This window comes from Rhamphochromis sp. 'chilingali' (assembly GCF_963969265.1).
Source record: "Rhamphochromis sp. 'chilingali' genome assembly, chromosome: 1".
NCBI classification, from domain to species: Eukaryota; Metazoa; Chordata; class Actinopteri; order Cichliformes; family Cichlidae; genus Rhamphochromis; species Rhamphochromis sp. 'chilingali'.
In genome coordinates, this window is record NC_137929.1 from 39,335,206 (window position 1) to 39,356,694 (window position 21,489).

General features: G+C 37.7%; 1 protein-coding gene across 1 annotated transcript; it reads left to right on the forward strand.

Annotated features, from left to right (window-relative positions):
- The first annotated feature begins 8,023 nt into the window (after positions 1-8,023).
- Positions 8,024-14,973, forward strand: LOC308387802 (Fc receptor-like protein 5). The gene is made up of 11 exons (XM_080868091.1): positions 8,024-8,177; positions 8,377-8,643; positions 9,127-9,405; positions 11,903-12,022; positions 12,132-12,147; positions 12,265-12,356; positions 12,574-12,624; positions 12,729-12,779; positions 14,246-14,308; positions 14,453-14,512; positions 14,632-14,973. The coding sequence occupies exons 1-11, from the start codon at positions 8,051-8,053 to the stop codon at positions 14,637-14,639; spliced, it is 1,134 nt and encodes a 377-aa protein (XP_080724217.1). The 5' UTR covers positions 8,024-8,050; the 3' UTR covers positions 14,640-14,973.
- Positions 14,974-21,489: the final 6,516 nt, after the last annotated feature.

The window sequence follows — 21,489 nt, forward strand, 5'->3', positions numbered from 1 at the left end:
TTTATCCTGATAGCTCAGGTTGTGTTCATTTGTTAGTTCCTATCCTAATCGCTGTTGCTGCTGCTGGGGCAGACCCAAGCGCAGACAAAGGTGAGGAGACAAAACTGGACTTAACAAAAAGCCAGCCTTTATATAGGGCAGAAAACTCACAAAAATACAAAAAGACAAAACCGAAGGAAAACCTGAACATTAGTGATGGCCCACTTGAAGCTGATGCTCCGGAGCGTGTATCGAAAAAAACAACACACTGGTTCAGAAGCCCTGTGTCGAGGCTTGCTTCGTTTGGCAAAAGTCACGTGACCAGTGACGTCCGAAGCTTCATTACGCACGTAACTGCTTCGATACCTGATTCAAACGGATATAAGGAAGTGAATCATCCACGGGATACGTGGAGTGTGTTGATGGTGACAGAGAGTGAAGAGGTGATCATTCCACTGACAGATATGGAGCCAGCGAGGAAGAGAGGACGCTATGGCGTGTGGAAATATTTTGAGTTGATTTTGCTCAATTCATTTTATCTGCCGAAGTGAAAAACTTGAAATGTCCAAAATCATGTTTTCATAATGTAAATATCATTACAGCATGTGACTTTAGGAACACTTCCATGTGAATTAAAGCTGATGAAGACTACAAAAATGTATTTGACACTATACGTACATTACATTGCTACAGTTTAGAAAATCATTTTGTTTATTGTTTTTAGGTGATAGTATGCAGGACCCAGGAATACCTGCATATCTACCAGCTTGCAGTGTAGTTCCTGCACTCCACAGCCTCTTCTGTTCCATGCAAGTGGATTTTCTTCAGGGCAGGAGAAACTATTTCTAAGAAAAGAAACAGACTCAGCCAGCGCACAGTAACACTAATCCTCTTTTTAAATGTAAATGACAAAAGGGCTAGCTTACATAGATCATGTTTTTACTTTGCAAGTTCTTGATTAGGGGTGGGTTTTGACTATCGCTTTTCTGATTACAATCCATGCTAAATTGAATAAAGTGATATTGATTCATTAAAATCCCGTGTCGATTTGTAAATTAACGTTATTATGCCTGAAACGCCAGCATATCAGGTTAAACCTCACAACATGTCGTCAAACACCATACAGCTAAAACAGTAACTGGGAGCAGGTTTACGGATTCTGCATACAAACGTAAACACAGAGCGCGGACCCGACGCGTCAGAATCAGATTTTGATGTGTCGTCGGGTCCGCGCTGTGTTTGCCTCTGTTTTTTTTCGCTGGCTTCTGCAGCTGCAGGTTTCATAACTCTCTGTTTACATTTCTAATTAAGTCTGACATGTGTCAGCTTTCTTTTAATAGATACGAAATTATGGATATATACTGTTAAATGATCAGAATTGTAATATTTCTGACTGAGGCAAAACTTTCCAGGTTCCAATCAAATTGAATCGGATCCTGTATCGAATCAAAATGATTCTACAAATCAGTGACAATGCAGTGTTCACTTCACTGTTTTTTGTTCTGGGCATTTTCTCCTCTCATTGTATTTAGTTCCCAGCAGCTTACTTAACAGATTGCATTTTTTTTTACGTCCTGATGATTTCCTGTGGTTATACTTTAGTTACTTGGTGGTTTGTTGACCTAAATAATAATTGTAGATGCTTCTGTGAGTGCAAGCAAGAGTGCTCCATTAATCTATGTATGGGTACAATGTGAATAGCAACATATCAGTCGAAAAACATGCTTTGCAGGTGTTGTTTTGGTCTTTTTGTGATAATGTGAGCGCATTTTGCAGAAATCAATAATTACAATAAATATAACTTGGTGGAAACTTTATTGCAAGATATATTGATATACATGATTCAACTCTGCACTGAAGCATTATCTTTAAAAGGATTTTTAGAGTGCGTATTAAACATATCTAGTCTGTCTTGGTTCTGTTTCTTTAATGACTGACTGGTCACAGTTGCTTTGCTCAGTTAGAATTGCTCAGGACTGCATCACTTATTTGGAAATATAACCAAACGTGTTTTAGATTTCATCGTTTCAGCAGTCAAACAGTTTGTTTTGCTGAAGGATCAACTTTAAAATGAAGCTAACGATGAATGCAAAAACATAAAACATGGAAACACTTCACTTGTCGATTAAGATTTCAGTTAAAAAAATATAGATGTCTCTATGAACTGGTAACCAAACCATATGGCTGTCACAGTTTTGTGAGGTGTTCCTTTAAGTAAATAAGAGACACAAAAAGTAACAGTGTACGTAGGTAACATACATGCATCGCGCAGGTGTTTTACACAGAAAAACCACACTGAGTTTCACATTGCTAGTGTTCTCTCACTTCCGTCACATTAACATGACAAGAGACCAGTGAAACCACGGCGCTGTTGGCTGATGAAACTGTGCAGCAGTGACAGCAGTTCAGGTATTTGAGTCCCTTCATTATTGTCACTTTTAGTTTAGATTCTAGTCAGGTCTGAATCTAAAATCTAAATCTAAATTGATCAGTAATCAGCAGTTACACATCAGTATAACTATTTATAACTATATTGTATTGACAAGCCTGATAAACTGCTCCGACTTTACTTTATATATGTTACAGATGAATGGTGTCCTAAAGGCTAATCTTTTATTTTTATATAAGTGTTACTGTGGTGACTTTTTCATAATTCATCTCCATAATTGTATATGCATGTATATATATATATATATATATATATATATATATATATATATATATATATATGACAAAAGGGTTCCAGGTGTTCGAACCAGCTGTGACAGCTGTGTGGACTATATGCTCTCTGATCAGAAGTGAACAGCATTCATTTCTGTGAAATCTTTCAGCTTTACAACTTCAGCAGATGTGAACAGAAACTGAATGTGGGCAGAAGGAAAACTCAAAAAGTGACTTTTAAAAACTTTTTTTTTATTTTTCTAACTCTTCAAAGCTACATCATGATCACAAGGTAGGATGCTCCAGTGTTTTATTCTGAATACCTGGTTTTTTTTTATGCATGGTTTGGTTAAATTAACACTATTTATAAATGAGGTGCTTCAAAACCATTGTACAGATCAGCCACTGATTTATTTTTAAATGCTCTACTTTCCACTTCTATAAAGGTTTCTTTCTGTGAGTTTCACTGTTATCAGACACCATTGAAAGTTAGACTCCTCACCAAACAGCTCCTGGGGATTCTGCATCTGATGTTTTGCTGCGTTGTAGCCCCTCTGATGCTTATTGAATATCCCGTTGATAATTTCCACCTGTTTATATTTGATTGTAAATTTTACAACTACTTCTAGAGTATATGTACTAGCTTGCATGCTTTTGCGCTCTTTTGTCTCCTTTACTGTGGCCACAGAGCAAAAAATCGAACAGTGATAGCACAGTCATTTAGTGGTTGACCGCTATAGATCTAAAGATAGGTGAACTGCAGCTTGTGAATGTCAGAGAGGAAAGCTGTGAACAAGTTTTGAGTGCTCTTAGTAATTTATCTGTGATTAACACAGAGTAATTTGGTCTGTATTATTATTCTTTTTTATTATTATTATTATCATTATTGTTGGCCATATGCACAGGTTGTGGACAAAGTCTTGTGCTTCATGATATTTAAAAAATATGTGCTTCCTGTTCAGTATCAATCAAAGTACAGCTGCTGCTAACACATATGGATCAGGCAGGTCTGACTTTTCTTCTGTTTCTTATATAAACAGTTTAAGTGTCTTACTTTACATCATGTTCTTCCTGTTTGTAAACTGCTGTGAGTGCTGCAAGACCCAGTCTGTAGTCACTATTTAATATTCAAGCAGAATAGAATGAATACCTGAATTATCAACTGCCTTTTTCCTCACATCTATTAATGAATCATATCATTAATTATGTTCATTTGCAGATTAACTTAAAGTATTAGAATTCTGCAGCAGCCCTGGTTCACAACTGTTACTGCAAAACAGTTCAATAGCTGTCAGTTATGACATTACAGAGCTTTACAGCGTTATCTGCTAACACAGGGCAGGACGGCGGGATGGTGTAGATGTGTCTCATCTATGTATCGTTTTTTGGTTTTTTTTTTCGGACCATAAGGCATACTGTCGATGAACAGGTCAGTTTTCATACATAAGGTGCACAGAATGATAAGGCGCATTAAGCGAAACAAAACAGTCAGATTAGTCAAACTTTACTCAACTCATTCTTCTTGCTTCCTCCACTTCTGTACCATTGATTCAATAATGATGAATTCTCTCACAGCTGCTCTATTCCCATGTTGTTGCACTATATTAATGACTAACCTCATATTGTGGATGGATTATCTCAGTTGTTCTTCTGACTGAAGTTTGGTCTGTTTACAGCATCCTGCCATGCGACTGCATTTGTCCCTAACCATCGGGAATCCTCAAGTTAACTTTATAGAGTGGAAAAAAGTTAAAATTCATCTTCGAGCTTTAGTGTTTATGTTATGCTTACGTAGCTGTTTTGCTAGCGATCGCATAGGACATCAATATATACCAGCTAGCCCATCTTCAGTAACCCTACCAACATCACTGCTGTTTAGTTTTCTGTCTTAATTTATGTTGGAAGTGATAACAGAGCTGTACGTTTTAGTTTTTTCAGAAATCTCTCAGTCAGAACATGGCATCTGGTCTTAAGTCTGACGTCATTAGCCATGTCTGGATCCAAACTCCGCTGCAGATCCCAAAGCCAAACCATCATTGCCGAGAGAGGCTGACAGTGATCACTGACTGTTTGTTGAGATTAAACAGAACAAGATACAAAGTATTAAAACAAGTTAAAAACACAACAGCCTTATTAAATGGAGAATAGTTTGGGCCCGAAAGCAAGATTCATCACGTCTTCACTTAAAGTCTAGATATCATGTTTTGGTGGAAGCTAGCGAGCTAACTTCCTGCTAACTACTAACATCTAGTTTGTGAAACAAAGAAATCCCTCGCAGTTTAACCATCACAGGTAGTTTTTTCCTGTGCCTGTGTTCACGACAAAGCTCAGAACCACAGAGTAAGATTATTTATAGCTCTGTGCTGAGGCTGAGCTGCAAGATCAGACTGCACATCTGACAATGTGATGTTAAAAAGATGGAAATCAGATCAACCGCCAACTAAAAGTCAGCTGAAACAGACTCTACAGTAATTAGAAAGCAGGCTACATTATGAGTTTTAGTACTGCTAATTAGAGCCGTCCTTTTAAAATGATGCCATCAAAGTTCACTTCACTGCTGAAAAACAGATCGTGACCTCAGTCTCACAGGGGTTATCAATGACACACTGTTCCTTTTGCTTCTGTCATCTAGAGCGGGTCAGCTACTAATACAAGGTTGCTGGTTCAATCCCTAGCTGCTCCAGGCTTCATGTTCCAGTATCCTTGGGCAAGATACTGGTCCAGAGTTGCTCCTGATGCTTTCATCATTGTGTCAATGTTAGACTGAAAACACTTTGCAACACAGTTACACGACTAAGGATGTAGTAGACACACAGTTCTACACGTGGATGTCACACGTTTTATGGATGTAATAGGTTGCAGTAAACTGCAGTGCCAGCAGAGGGAGACATTTTATTTCAAGCCAACATGAAAACAGTCATGGAAAACATTTTAAGAAACATTATTAACAGATTTAGATCTGCCGCCTAGCTCAATCATTTCTGGCATCTGGTATGTACTTCATACCTTCCTTGGTCATTTGCAACTGTGTCTGAATAATTGAGACGTGCTGTATAAAGTGTTTTGAGTCCTCAGGTAGAATAGAGCAGAGTTTTATAAGAACCAATGCATTTACCATTTACATTTGACTTGTAGCCTGAGTCATTATGACATGTAATGTGGACTGATTGTTGTACAGCCATCTCTGCTAGACTTGAGCACCCAAAATGCTTAATGTACAGAATTTAATGAGCAGGCTTCAAAATGTTTAACTTATTTAGACTAATTTCATTAATAATCCATTTTCCAGTTCCATTTACTCCAATATTTTAAAAACCATAACACTGGTTCACAGACCCATGATCATGACAATAACTCCAGGACCCTTGGTTCACTTTACATCAAGGACATGCTGGCAGGTGAGAGTGGAGTGGGATCTCAAATTTAATTTACATTAACTGTGATTTCTCTTTCTTCAAAGTAGAACATTTTGAGATTATCTGTGGATGAGAGAGCTGCAGGACTGTGATGATGGGGAATACTTTGCTGGCATTATTCTGTAAGTACACTGATTTTCTCTGTTTGTGTGCCACTAACTGAGAAAAAAAAATCTCTCTGTTACTTTGAGAGTTTGATTAGATCCAGTTGGGGGTTTTTTTTTTGTTGTTGTTGTTGTTGTTATTGATTTAAACATTTTTTAAAGTTACTTTGAGTTGAGTTTCTTTTACTTCTTCATTATTTTACAAATTACAAAAAGTCAATTATGTTTTTGTGATGTTTCGAGCCTGTTCATTATCACATAATATATGGGTACAAATATGTTGATGGGGCATCTGAAAAATCTGTTTATGATTGATAAAGTGTGGATATTAATCTTTATTCTAGTGTTCAGTACATTCTTCTCAGGAAATGCTGAAGGTGAGAAATTGTTTTCTTTGTTTTCCATTTGTGTGATGTGTTTAGTACTTACTTTTTTGCAGCTCCTTTTTTTTCTTATATTTGATAAAATTATATAGTTTTATATACTTAATTATGTGTGTAACATTGGGATATTACATACATGTTGTTAAACTCACCCATGAGGCTAATTCTCTGGTTTTGTACTTCATGCAGATCAGTTTTCTTTTTGTGAATTCATCTGGTTGTCTCAGCAGATTCCAATAGTAATCCAGAATAAGCCACTGCTGAGAATATGAGAACAACCACAAACACAGACAGTTTCATATTCTTCTTTGTAGTGATTATCTCACAAACTCACTTTTAAAAGTCTCTGAAACTTAAATGAAAATGTTTAGATTAATATGTGAAACTATAGCCTCCATATACATCCATGTGTTGTAATCTCATGACTCCAGTGTGAGTCATGTTTTAATTTGGATGAGATATTCTGCAACATTCATTTTATTTCTTTTAACTCAACAGCAAATAAACCTAGAGCCACACTGAGAGCACAAAGTTCAGTCATACCAGCAGGGGGCAGTGTGACACTGAGCTGCTCTGTGGAGGGCTCTGCTGGCTGGAAGTTTGACTGGTTCAGACGTGATTCAGAGTTTTCTGGAGCTCAGAAAATAGGAGCTGGAACATCAGAGCACACTATCAGTATTTCAGAAGGAGGCATCTATTACTGCATTGGAAGGAGAGGAGATCCAGTTTTCTACACAGAGTACAGTGCTCCAGTTACAATTCAGAAACAACGTGAGGGTGAAATTTTGTTGTGAAACACAGTAAAACAAAAATTCATGATTAAATTAAAGTAGAACTTTGTAACTTTGATTTTATTTCGTTCACTGTTGGTTTGTTCATGAATATTTGTGTTTATTTGTTTGTTGAACAGTTTGGGCTGCTGTGAAACTGCAGCACAGCTGGTCTCAGATATTCACTGGTGAGACAATCACTCTCAGATGTGAGATTCAGGGAGGTGAAGGAAAGGTGTGGAAATATGAATGGACAGCACCCAACACAAACAGCCCTCCAACATCCAGTGAATACAGGATCAGCAGAGTTTCAGTGTCCCACAGTGGAGACTACAGATGTCGGGGTAGCAGTGACTATCTCTTAACAGGATGGAGTGATGCCTTCAGACTGACAGTTTCATGTGAGTTGGACCATGATTCATGCTGACATTTAATGTTTTCATCTGTCTACTACTCATTGGTGTTCATTCAAAACCGAACTGGTATTTGAAGTTTAAATATTTATTCTGTTGTTAATTAATTAATTTTCTTATTGTTATTTTCCCTGAACTAAATGATAACATGATGTATGTTTTCCTGTTTCTTCAACAGCAAGTAAACCCAGAGCCACACTGACAGCACAAAGTTCAGTCATACCAGCAGGGGGCAGTGTGACACTGAGCTGCTCTGTGGAGGGCTCTGCTGGCTGGAAGTATAACTGGTTCAGACGTGATTCAGTCTCTTCTAAAGCTCAGCTCATGAGAGGAAATGAAGCAAACAGAGTTATTAGTGTCTCACAAGGAGGTCTGTACCACTGCAGAGGAGGGAGAGGAGATCCAGTTTACTACACAGAGGACAGCAGTGACGTCACAGTTACAGAAACTCGTGAGTTTAATAATTTTATTTCTGCCAAACTGAGAGATGTTATTTTGTGTTCTGTGCTAACAATTTCATTCAACAACTGTGAGTTTATTAAACCTGAGATGAGAGACAACTCCTGACAAATAGAAGAATTTATTCAGTCTTATTTTTTTTTATCTTCATGTTTCTTCTTGTGTCTAACCAGATATTTTCCTGTGAACAGTTCCCAGTAAGCCCACTGTGACCCTGCAGCCATCCTGGACTCAGATATACAGCGGTGAGACAGTCACTGTCAGATGTGAGATTCAGGGAGGTGAAGGAGCTCAGTGGACGTATGAATGGAGAGCAGCCAAGTTAAACACACCTCCAACATCCAATGAATACAGAATCATCAGAGCTACTGAGTCTGACAGTGGAGGATACAGCTGCCGGGGCAGAAGAGACTATTTCTTCTCAGAGTGGAGTGATATCATCACACTGACTGTATCATGTAAGATCTTTCATCCAGAGTATCTAAATAAGGAAAAAGCACTTCTTCTTTCTTACAGCTTTATAACTGTCTTTCATGTTGGTCAGTAAAATGTTTAGTTTTTTTTCCAACAACAAAAACCTGAACAGCAGCTTTTTATTCACAGTGAAGAGAACAAAACATATGAGAGTAACTTCTCTGCTGTGCAGCTCTAATACATGAAAGATGAAATGCAGAACAAATGCTGAATCTGTCTCAGCTGCTCCACCACATCCACTAAGAAACATTAAATCCACTGATTGTTCCTCATGTGTGTTTTTAACTTAGAAATGCAGCAAATTAAATATGAAAGATTAGTGTTGTGTTTGTGTGACAGTTGTACAGTTTGTTGCAGCTTCACCATTAAAGTTATGTGATATTTATTATTTACATATTTCCACCAAGTTATTTCAACTGGTTTGATTCAGTCATTGACTTTTGTTCTTTTTCTAAACTGAACTGCAGATAAACCAAAGGCCAAACTGAGAGCTGATAACACAGCTGTTCCAGTAGGGGGCAGTGTGACCCTGACCTGCTCTGTGAACCCATCATCATCATCTGGATGGAAATACTACTGGTACAGAGATGAGAAATCCTCTAAAGCCCTGACTACACAAGATGCAGTTTTCCACTCAAATGGACAAATCAGTGTCTCACAGGAAGGACTCTACAGGTGCAGAGGAGGAAGAGGAAACCCAGTTTACTACACAGAGGACAGCCAGTCAGTCAGGATGTGGAAAACTGGTGAGTTCAAAGTTAACGAACCAAAAATCACTACATTTGATGGAAATTGACCCATTTTGTCATTCATTTACTCATTTCCTGAATACAGTCCCAATCAGACCTGTTGTGACTCTGTATCCAAACTGGTCTGAGATATACAGAGGAGAGACGATCACTGTCAGATGTGAGATCCATGGAGGAGACACTGAGTGGGATTATGAGTGGGAAACAAACAGCAGGATAAAAGCTCCAAATCAAAATGAATACAGGATTAGATCTGCTTCATCATCCAACAGTGGAAACTATCGCTGTAAGGGCAGAATGAAAAGTTCACAGCATGAAACAACAGAGTGGAGTGATTCAGTCACACTGACAGTTTCTGACAGTAAGTAGAGTCATAGTTCATTTAACCTGGAAATAGAAACAGTTTGTAAAAATGTGTTTTTATTAGTACATGTTGAGATATTTGACATGTTTAGATAGTCTCACTCTTAAAGTTCATCATAAATATTTGTGAGTCAACATTTTAGTGACATTGAATTCAGAGTTAAGAGACGAAACATTGAGAGAAAATCTTTGTTGAACAGATGAACCCCGTCCTGTCCTCACTGTGTCTCCATCATGGCTGAGTCCTGGAGCCTCAGTAACTCTGAACTGTGAGGTTGAACATCCGTCTGCAGGATGGAGCTTCTACTGGTATAAAGCTGTTCCTGATCTATCAGAGAAATCCTCCAGTTATGAGCTGCTACCTGATGGCAGTGGGACTGCACAGGACTCCTACATCATTCATGGACAGACACACACAGCAGGATATGTGTGCAGAGCTGGAAGAGGAGACCCAGAGTATCACACTGATCACAGTCGACAAAAGTTTGTCTGGTCTGCAGGTCAGTTTGATTCTATCTTTTTTCAAGTAATGCAACAACCAAAAAATGTGAATTAATGGGTTGTTTTTGGCTTAGCATTGAAAGTGAAAATTATAGTTTGACCAATACGAACACTGCGTCTTTTAGCACTGACCTTTAAACATTAAAGCAAAAGAATATTTTCACTGTGATATTTTGAATCCTAACATCTGTAAGCTTTGTGTCTTCACTGCATGTTGTTTCCAGATGTTCGTTCAGCAGCGTCTCTCACAGTGAGTCCTGACAGAGTGCAACACTTCACCTCTGACTCTGTCTCACTGACCTGTGAGGGAAACTTCACTGAGTGGAGAGTGAGGAAGTTCTCTGAGGACGGCCGACTGTACTCTGACTGTAGGAGAATGACTGGATCCACATGTAAAATCGATTACATATTAAAGTCAGATACTGCAGTGTACTGGTGTGAGTCTGGATCAGGAGATTTCAGCAATGCAGTCAACATCACTGTACAGAGTATGTTATTATACATTCATCATGTTCTTTTGGTCATTTTTTTCCCGTTTATGTTATTTATTAGCTCATAGTGTTTCCCCACTACGGTACTGTTTGAAAGTAAATCTGTCAAAAAGAGACAAAAAGTGGGACATTTAGGCAATTGTAAGTCTTATTTTAGCTCGACCCTTATCAGTGAATAAGCAGTAAATGTCATGAAAAAAAGAAAAATTGTTTTCATAATTCTGCTAGAGGTGGGGTCGCCGCTGCATAGAGTTTTCAGAGTACCAAATATTCCTTTTTAACATATATACTAAAAAAAAAAAAATTAATAAAAAGAAAATCGTAAACTCAACAGAAACCCATCAAATCAGAGTACATCTAAAATAACACCTCATGTTCCTCTTTTCTTGTGTGGCTGTGTTTGATATGTGCTAATGCATAAACAAGCAGCTGGTGAGTAGACAGATTTGATTTGGAATGTCTTATGAGATTAACGTTTGGTGTCTAAGGCACTATATATTTTATAGGTCATATGTATATTTGGTAAAAAAAAAAAAAGTTCCTTTTAGGAAATGTACAGTAGTTCTTCAACACATCACAACCCTAACCTTCAGAAAACCTTCAAAAAGCTGAAGTTGCCAAAATAACATGATGATGTGATTTTTGTGACCTTCAGCTTTTTTTTTCTCAAGGTTACCCACTGACTAACAGGAACATCATTCATTATTTCACAGATAATTATTATGGTCCTATCCTGGTGAGTCCTGTTCATCCTGTGACTGAGGGAGCTTCTGTTAGTCTGAGCTGCAGTTTGAGAAAAACACAAAAAATACTTTCTAATGTGTTTTTCTATCACAATTACAAACTTATTCAAAATGATACCCGAGGGGAGCTGAAGATCTCTGCAGTGTCAAAGTCTGATGAAGGTTTCTACAAGTGTCAGTACTCAGGAAGAGAGTCAGCACAGAGCTGGATGTCAGTTAAAGGTGAGCAGGATCAAAACATTTGATGGATTTCTGCAAATGATTAACATAGCCACCATAGAGTATATTAATGAGTATGTGTTTGTCTTTCTTTCACCTGACTCTACTTTTGTAAGAACATTTTTAGAAAGATTTCTCAAGTCTCTAAATGTTTACTGCTAATGTTTACAGTCACAGTAGCTCCATCAGGATCTAAAAGGACTTCATGTCCTGTGTGGTTGGTTGTTGGACTTGTTTGTGGAGTCTCTCTTCTTCTTATTTTCCTGCTTGTAATGTATCGCTATAGAAAGGCAAAGGGTGAGACATTTTTACAAATACATCAACATATGATGATGTCATGGCACAAAATAGAAGTAAAATAATTTGCACTGAGAGAAACAATACTTTTTTTTTTCTCTTTTAACAGATTTATGCTTCACTGGGTTGGTATAAAACTTTATATTCCTATTTTCACTCTAAACATTCAGCAGTGTTTTCTTTTACTGTTCTGAATTTTCTGCACAATGTTATTATCTGTGCATTTGTTATGTTTTCATTAGGCCGATCCAGTCAGACATCAACAGTCAAGACTCCACCAGAAATCCTGGAGTCAATCAGAATGAAACCCATGTATACAAATCTCTTCACCCTGGTCAGTCATAAACCCAAGGTTTAGCATGAATAATTAGTCTTCATAAAGTTCTGGTCAACTTTTTTTCAAAGACCATCAATCAAGGGCAAAAATCCAGAACACAAAAAGTTAGGGGGAAAAAAATCAAGTTAAATTAATTTGGTGTCTTTGCACAAAAATATTTAATTGCTGTAATGCATTAAACTCTAACATGATACTCTGACCTTGGCTTTTTAAGGTGAATATGAACTCTATGAAACAGCCCATCACTCAGAAGACACTGCAAATGGTAAATGGGATCTTTTGAATAGCACACAGCAGTTTGAAATATAAATAATTATTTTAAATGTATTGAAATGAAACTCTGACTCTGATTTTATTATCTTTGTCAAGGTGATCATCACATCTATGAAACAATCCAAGACTTGGAAGATACTGCAAAAGGTACACATTATCTTTTGAATATCATAGAGTTAATGTACCTGCTGCTCTTTGTGGATTTGAATTCAACAAGATGTGTTATTACTGCTAATTTCTATCCTTTACACTGTTTATGCTTACTAATATTATACACTATACAACCATCATCTGCTTAATTTCAAATTCATCTTTAATACCCTTTATGCAACCTCTCTGATAATGAGCACCAGTCGCACACTGTTCTTTACTATAAATCCATCACAATACACCAAACTAACCTGTTTAATCTGCACTAAACTGCAGTGGATTTTCATGCAACCTTTAAGAAACACAGTTAGTGTTAGTTTTACAGTTACCTCAGTTTGTTTGAAGCAGGTTTCACAATCTGAATAACATAACTTCATATGTACAGACCTGATGTCTGATTTAAAAACAATAAGACTTACATGGAAGCTTTAAATTTCCAGTTTATTAAAATTTCACTGAGCAGTCCCTACCTTTAAATCTAACCCTTCTTCCGATAAATACGATTCATTTGAAATTATCTGACACTTAAAAACGTCTGACAAAGTGCCTGAAAAACCCATTAAAAAACAGCCTACTGTAACCCCCGACTATTACACATGGTTTTGCCTCTTAAAAAATGCAATAATAATAATAATAATCATCATCATCATCATCATCATAATACATTTTATTTATTTAAAAGCACCTTTCAAAACACCCAAGGATACTGTACAGCAAATAAAAACAGGCATAAAAAACATGAAATACACACAATAATAAGAATAGCAGATAGAAAGTTTAATATCAGGGATAGGTTATGAGGAGTAGGCAATTTTAAACAGGTGGGTTTTGAGGTTGGACTTAAAAAGAGGGAATGAGGTGATGTTTCTGAGGTCAGGGGATAAGGAATTCCAAAGTCGGGGTGCACAGTGGCTAAAAGCCCTGCCCCCCATAGAAACAAGACGAGAGGAAGGAACAGAAAGAGAAAGGGAGCAGGATTATCTGAGAGTGAGTTACAGTAGTCAATCCAAGAGGTAACGAGGCTATGGACGAGGATAGCAGTGGCATGTGGAGAGAGGAAGGGGCGGAGGAGATTGATGTTACGGAGTTGGAAATATGCTGAGCGAGTGACATTACTGATTTGAGAGTTAAAGGATAATGTACAAAAACAGGATTTCCTTTCATGTGTTACTGTGAAGAAGCGCAGTGATGAAATAATAACTCCCCATAAATGCACAAAACCATAAGTAACAAACCTGTTTTGAAAATGGGAGTGGGAAGTACAGATGATTGTTTAAAAAGTGGGAAGTAAAAGAAAAAAGTTGTCAGAAAAAAAATACAAATACAGATGAAAATTGCACAATGATGAAGTATTTGTACTTTGTTACTTCTGGTGGTTAAAGATGTATAAACATTTGAATTAAAAACACTAATCCAGATGATCATTTTTTATAATCCTCTAACTAAAAAAAATTACATTTCAGAGGAAGATGAATCACCTGAAGCCACATACTCTCTTATAGAGGTTAAAGACTTTGGGATGGAGAGTGAGTATCTAACATGTGCAATTTAAAATTACAAAAAAAAAATTAAAATACATTTAAAAATCTAGTTAAGAAAGGTTTTCACCTCCAGCACTGAAATGCACATTAATTATTTTCTTTTGCTCATTCATCTGATTATCTCAGCAGGGAAGAATCATAAACCACATAAGAGTATTATTTACACTGATGTGAATATGGGAACTGCAGGTAAACTCACAACAGTCATGCACTGAAATGTCTGATTACATTGACAATATGCCTTGACAAGATTAAATGGCCTCACCACATAACATCCTTACTTTTTGTCTTTTGTGTTTGCCTTACAGGTCAGTGAAGAGAGCAACAGCAGCAAAGCCAAAGAGAAGCATAATGTAATCATACTATAATGATCAGATCATATGCATGCCATATGTCTTCCTTGCATCCTCTGAGTGAGACAATCTTGATAAAACTTTCCATAAGCACTGCATAGGGCACTGTGAGTGGCCCATGCAATGCATAAATATTTTACAAAAGTCTCAGAATCATATAGAATTGTGTATTTGACAGTTCAACTGAGCAATAATGGAATATCAGATTAGAGTGGCGTGTCTGATTTAATGTATTTTAGCATCATATTATAGCATATATCATAGCATCTTGTATATCATAGTATATAAATATTTCTAGTCCCTATCTCCAGTGCAGGGTACACGGATTTGCTAGTATGTAATAATATAGACCCAATACTCTGTTTTTACACAAGGGCAACAATACATTTTTGTGCAGTATAATGAATTATACATTATATTAACATAAATAAATAGTGTGACTGATACTGTATGGAGTTGAATTTTGTCCAGTTTTGAAAAGCTTATACTTCTATGGATTTTTTTTTCTTAATTTCCATTCTGTCAGCAGTATTTTTGTTGCATCATGCTGCTGTATATCGTATTTATGAACTATAACTGTGAAACCCTATAAGACTGAGGTTTATATTTATGATAAATCCTTAGAGTAACAGCCATCACTAGGGGGTGGTCAATTGTTAATCATGAGATTTCCAAATGGACTGTGCTCTATTGAAATGCTTGTGCAGTGGTGTGTTTTGGTTTTCTATCCCCCATTAGCGGGAAGTAAATGCGAGGTGCGCCTGTTTCTTGCCCACAGGGAGGAGAGGGAGGGGGGGGGGGTTCTGGTTGGCTGGAGCGGCATCTAATAACCAGCTCGCAAAAAAACAAAACAAAATTAAAATAAACCAACAAAATCTAAAACACCAGACATTGTGATACAGACTTATAATCTTCACCAATGTTTTTTTCTGAATTCTATCACACACATATACGCGTGAGCGTGAGGGCCCTCGGTGCGCCTGCTTGCTGCCGCTTCAGTGCTGAAGTCTCACAAACAACCTGTCGAAAGGGGAAGGAGTCCGGCTGCTTCCAAATAGAGCACATTTTATTCATAATATTGTCAATCCAAGCCCATTATATATTCATGATTTTTTCCTGGGTTGGGCGAAATCCCAGAACTAAACCCTAGACAAACCAGATCTGTGCACTAAGGTGTAGGTCTGTTAGGTTATGTTGTGGTGATCCTCGGGTTGGGGGATGGGTGTTCATGGTTGATCTGATATCCTCGTGTTGGTGTTGTTCCCAGATCATCATACTAAATGTTGTTCCAGGATCAACATTGCAAGTGACCAATCAGAATGTTGTGACGTCATACTTTTGCGACTTCGGGAAAAACCGGCGTAAAACAAAAAGCTGTACTAAAGCTGCATGAAACCGCCTCTGTCCGCCGATCAACTGACCCTGACCCTGACCCTAACCCTAACCCTTTAATAAACAGTAAGCAGAATTGATATTGTCCTTGCAACATTGGAATTTCATAAATGCACGAATGGCTTGGTGCGCAAAAGTATAACGTCACAACAATGTGATTGGTCACTTGCAATGTTGAACCTGGAACAACATTTTCATGATGGTCTGGGAACAACACCAACACGAGGATATCAGATCATCCGGGTGTTCATACTGGAGTGCAAAATTAAAACCAATGGAAGATGGACGAGAAAGGTTCAAAGCCATCAGGCGCTCAGTTTAGGAAAAAAAAGTTTTTACAGTGCAGTTGCAGTGTTTACAGTGTATTAGATGGAGGAGTTGTACAGGGAGATGGCCACAGGCAGGAATGATTTCCTGTGTCGTTCAGTGGTGCTTTTTGGTAATCTCAGTCTCTCACTGAGCGTGCTCCTGTGACTAGCCAGCACGTCATTGAGTGGGTTTGAGGTATTATCCAGCATTGTCCTCATTTTGGATGATATCTGCCTCTGTTCGCCCAAGGCACCAAATAGGCTAGGACTGCCCCTGACTGCTTGCATACCTTTATTGCTGCTTTCAGTTTTACTTAAATGTCAAACATGTAGCATAGATCCTATAAGAAACTATTAACTCTAGCATGGCACAATTAACTCTTTTCTTGCTACAACTGAATATGTATAAAAAAGATTGATGATGAAACTACATTCTTGTTTATTCACCACTTACCTAACCCAAACTGCTGTTTGCGGCTTTGCTCTGTTCTCCAAAAATGAGAAATTTGCAGATGTTCGTATGTGACTTGTTAAAAGAATTACAAAATCTGGTTACTACAGATGTGTTCTCAGTGGAAACTATTTTTTTCTGAAATAGATGTTGGATTTCATTTAAAATGACACTTTATGTCTGATCTCAGTGAATCTCACTATATACTAAAACTAATTTCCTGAACTTTAAACAGCTTATTATGTTGAGATTGTTTAACTTTGAACTCTTCCCATGAGCCTCGGGAACTGGCCCAATGTGAGGTAACTGAAAGCTTAAAGAGAACAAATTTATGTGAATACACCCTCAGAGCTACTTTTAAGGACACATGTTAGCTCAAAGAGGAAGCAGGACCTCATCTTGCCTCACATGCACTTCTGTTTCAAAACACTATTTCTCCTTTCCTCAAGCTCACCCACATCCTGCACACCATCATGACCAACCTTAAAATCAGAATTTCACCACATGGATGAGATGTCAAAAAGATTCGCTGTGGTTGTAAAAATCAAAAACCTAAACACAAACTCTTAAAGCAAACTGCAAAAAGCACTGTTATTTCCGCTGGCCCAAGCCAAAATGACCAAAACCAAAATCTTTACAAAAACTCCAATAATAAAGCAGGAAACTCCTGAATGTGGGAAGACACACATTCTGCAACAAGTGGCAATCCCTTATCACTGAGACCAAACTCTATCATCTAAAATGACAATGCTCACTTTCACACAAAGGGTTTATCAAAGTACCTCCAGAATTTGGGAGTGGAGAGGATGAAATGGCAGTCTTGACTCAACCCCACTGAATACTTGTGGGGTCAGCTTAGGGAAAATATTCTGTGGACTGTGGCATTAAAATAACACATAACTTCATAAAGAAACATCATACCAAATGTCAAACATAATGGCAACAGTGTGATTATCTGAAACTGGTTTACTACTTCAGGACCTGGATGACTTTCCTTTACTGATGGAACAATGACTGCTGCAATCTAGTTGTACTGTTCAAAATTATACATGTGCAAGACACTGTTAATACTCTCAATAATGGATTTAAAGCTGCAGATTTCATTGTTAAAAGTGCACAAAATGGGATATTAAAAAGCATGTGATCGCTAACAACAACAGAGTGTCATGGTCCGCGGCCCGGCGTCCGAGAAGCTGATAGGATGCCCACGCCCACGGGCGTGGCTGTTGACTCCACACCTGCACCCCATCCCAGGCGATCATCAGGTGGACTATTTGATCCAGCCCAGCCTGCTGCTCCACGCCAGTCCGCAGGTGTACGTTACAGTGGTAACGTACACCTGCGGGAAAGCGATTGTGAGAACTCATCTGTCTGAACGAGCGCTAATTCTGTCCTGTGCACTCAGATAAACAACTCGGCGTGTTTTTTGAGCCACCTGCCCGTCTGGAATTTGGATCGCCTTCAGTACTCGCCACCTCGACTTTCTTGGAGCTCCCCCGCGGACCCTCACCCCTCCCTCCGGCTCCCACGGCCCCGCTGTCACCATAAGACTCATACTCTTCCCCCACGTATGCTGCTATTTCCCCGCGCCCCAATAATTCTTGTCCTTTTTCTGTTGCAGCCTCCCACAGTCTCATTTTCGGCGTTCCTGCGCGACTCATCTCCCGGTCCCTTGGTTTCTCGAGTTTCACGCGTGTTTTCCTTCTACCCTCCCGGGACACCTTCAGTTAAAATAAAGTTTATTTTCTCGTACTCCTGTGTGTGTTGGCTCTGCTTCTGGGTCCAGCTTGTGTGCTGAACTTCGGTTCATGACACAGAGGTGTTTGTTTTGAAATGCTTTCATTTATTACAACCTCAATGTGGTGACTCAGAGGAGAACTAATGTAATGTAAACCCAAATTTAGCCACCGCTATAAAATCTTAAAAACAGCTCTTTATCTTGCTTTTAAATTAAAGTAAAAAATGAAATATAATCATAATTCACAGCCCTTTAAGTGAAAGTGAGTCCACAGTGCAACTTGAGAATGAACGAATAAAAGACACCGGTATATAAAATCACTGAGGGCTAATTTGAAGAGTGGAACCTGCATTGAAAAAAATGATGAATGGGAGGAAGTGGACTAAATGCAAGGCACAAGAGACAAAATACTATCAAAATAAAACAGGATGTGAACCATATCATATGCAGCAACAATAACTGAACAAGAACAGAAGACATATGAGGATGAAATGATGACCCAGCCAACTAGGTGGTGAGTTGGATGCTGCAGTCTTTTTTTTTTTTTTTTTTTTTGCTTAACTTATGTCTGACTTTTGTTCCTGTTAATTTAGAAATGCAGGTTTTGAGTTTAGTTTGATAGTTTATTATTTATTCTAGGTTCCTTTTGTTTATCAATATTATTAATCTTCCTAGAATCAGTTGTATAACATGGTTTTTGAGATTTGTCGTATTGTTTATCTTTTGGTGTTTCCTTATTGGGTTCCTGTTTGAGTCTTTTAGCTCTTGTTAGTTTGATGTCTTGGTTTGGCAGTCTAATATTTGTGGAGTTTTTTATTTGAGTTTCATACATTGTTTGTTCTTCACTTGTTTTTTGTTCTGTGGGTTTTGTGCTCTTGTTGTATTGAGTTCCCAGTGACTTACTTAAAATGTTGCATTTTTTAACCTCCTTATGGTTTCCTGTGGTTTTCCTTTAGTTATTTTCTGCTTGGTGGTTTGTTGACCTAAATAATTATTCTAGATGCTTCTGTGAGTGTAAGCAAGAGTGGCCATTTAACCTATGTACCAGTACAATGTTAATAGCAACATATCTGTGGAAGAATATACTTTGGAGATGTTGTTTCTGTGTTATTGATAAAATACGAACACATTTCGCAGACTTCTTATTTCAAATATAGAATAAATATAAATTGGTGGAAACTTTATTGCAAAAAATATATTGATATTCGTTTTTCAACTCTTTTGGGCATTTATTTAAAATGATTATCAGAGAGGGTACTAAAGACATCTAGATTGTCTTGGTTCTGATTCTTTAATGACTGACTGGTCAGAATCGCTTTGCTCAGTTAGAATTGCTCAGGACTGCGTCAATTATTTGTAAATATAAACCAAACTGGTTTTAAATTTCATGGTTTCAGCAGTCAAACAGTGGGTTTTTCTGAATGATCAACTTTATAAAGAAAGTACCAATGACTGTAAAAACATAAAACATGGAATCGGTGAACTTGTCGATTAAGATTTCAGTTAAAAAACTGTAGACTTCTCTATAAAGCTGTAACCAAACTGTGTGACTGTCACATTTTTATGAGGTGTTCCTTTAAGTTCATAAAAAAAGGTTACACTATATGTAGTTCTAACACGTTCTCATCCCAAAACGTAGCATTATACGCTATGTGATAAATCGTCGGTATGTTACGCGTCCGGAATGAGAACAATCTCGTTGTTCACATACAGGCAGTCTGCAGGCGTTTTACACAGAAACACCACACTGAGTTTCAATTTGGTAGTATTCTCGACATCTTCCATCACATAAACATGACAAGAGACCAGTTAAACCACAGCACTGTTAGCTGATGAAACTGTGCAGCAGGGGCAGCAGCAGTTCAGGTATTTGAGTCCCCTCATTATTGTCACTCTTAGTTTGGATTCTAGCACAGATGTGAATATAAAATCTAAATCTAAATTGATCAGTAGTTAGCAGTTTTAGAAATATTTATATTGATGTGTAACTACAGTTTGCTGACAACCCTGATAAACTACCGTGAGTATACTTTATATATGTATAATCCTTTTTTAGCAGCTCTAAACTAAACCAAGGCTTATGCTAAGGCTAACCTTTTATACTTGCATATGTGTCACTGTGTGGATATTTTTCGTACGTTATCCTCCTCCTTGTGTTTAATGCATTGGACAACGTGGACGTGCTGTTACCAAATGTGTGTGTGTGTGTGTGTGTGTGTGTGTGTGTGTGTGTGTGTGTGTGTGTGTGTGTGTGTGTGTGTGTGTGTATATATATATATATATATATATATATATATATATATATATATATATATATATATATATATATGATTTCACAATATAGCTTTATAAAGAATGAACTTTGACCCTACTATCTTCTGCCTGCCCACTGGATGCAACAGCTGTGGACTGTACGCTCTCTGGTCAAAATGGTTTTCTGTGGAATGTTTCAGCAGTACAAATTCAGCAGCAGCAGAAGGAAAACTCAAAAGTGATTTTTAACTTATTTTCATTTCGTAACTCTTTACAGAGTTACGAAACGCAATCAGGAACATGATCGCAAGGTACGATGAATGCCTGTTTTTGAAGTATGGTTTGGTTAATTTAACACTTTATTTTTGAGATGCTGCAAAAGGATTTTGCAGATCAGCTACTAATTTGTTTTTAAAACCTTGAATTTTTTGTGTGACACTTTTCTCTCTGTGAGTTTTGCTGTTATCAGACACCATTGAAAGTTAGACCCCCACCAAACAGCTGTGGGGATTTTGCATCTGATGTTGTGCTGCGTTGTAGCCCCATTGATGGTTGTTGAATATCCCATTGATCATTTCCACTGATTTATATATCTATTGGCTTGAATGCTTTTGCGCTCTCTTGTCTCTTCACTGTGGCCACAGAACAAAAAAAAGCAAAAAAGCTAATCA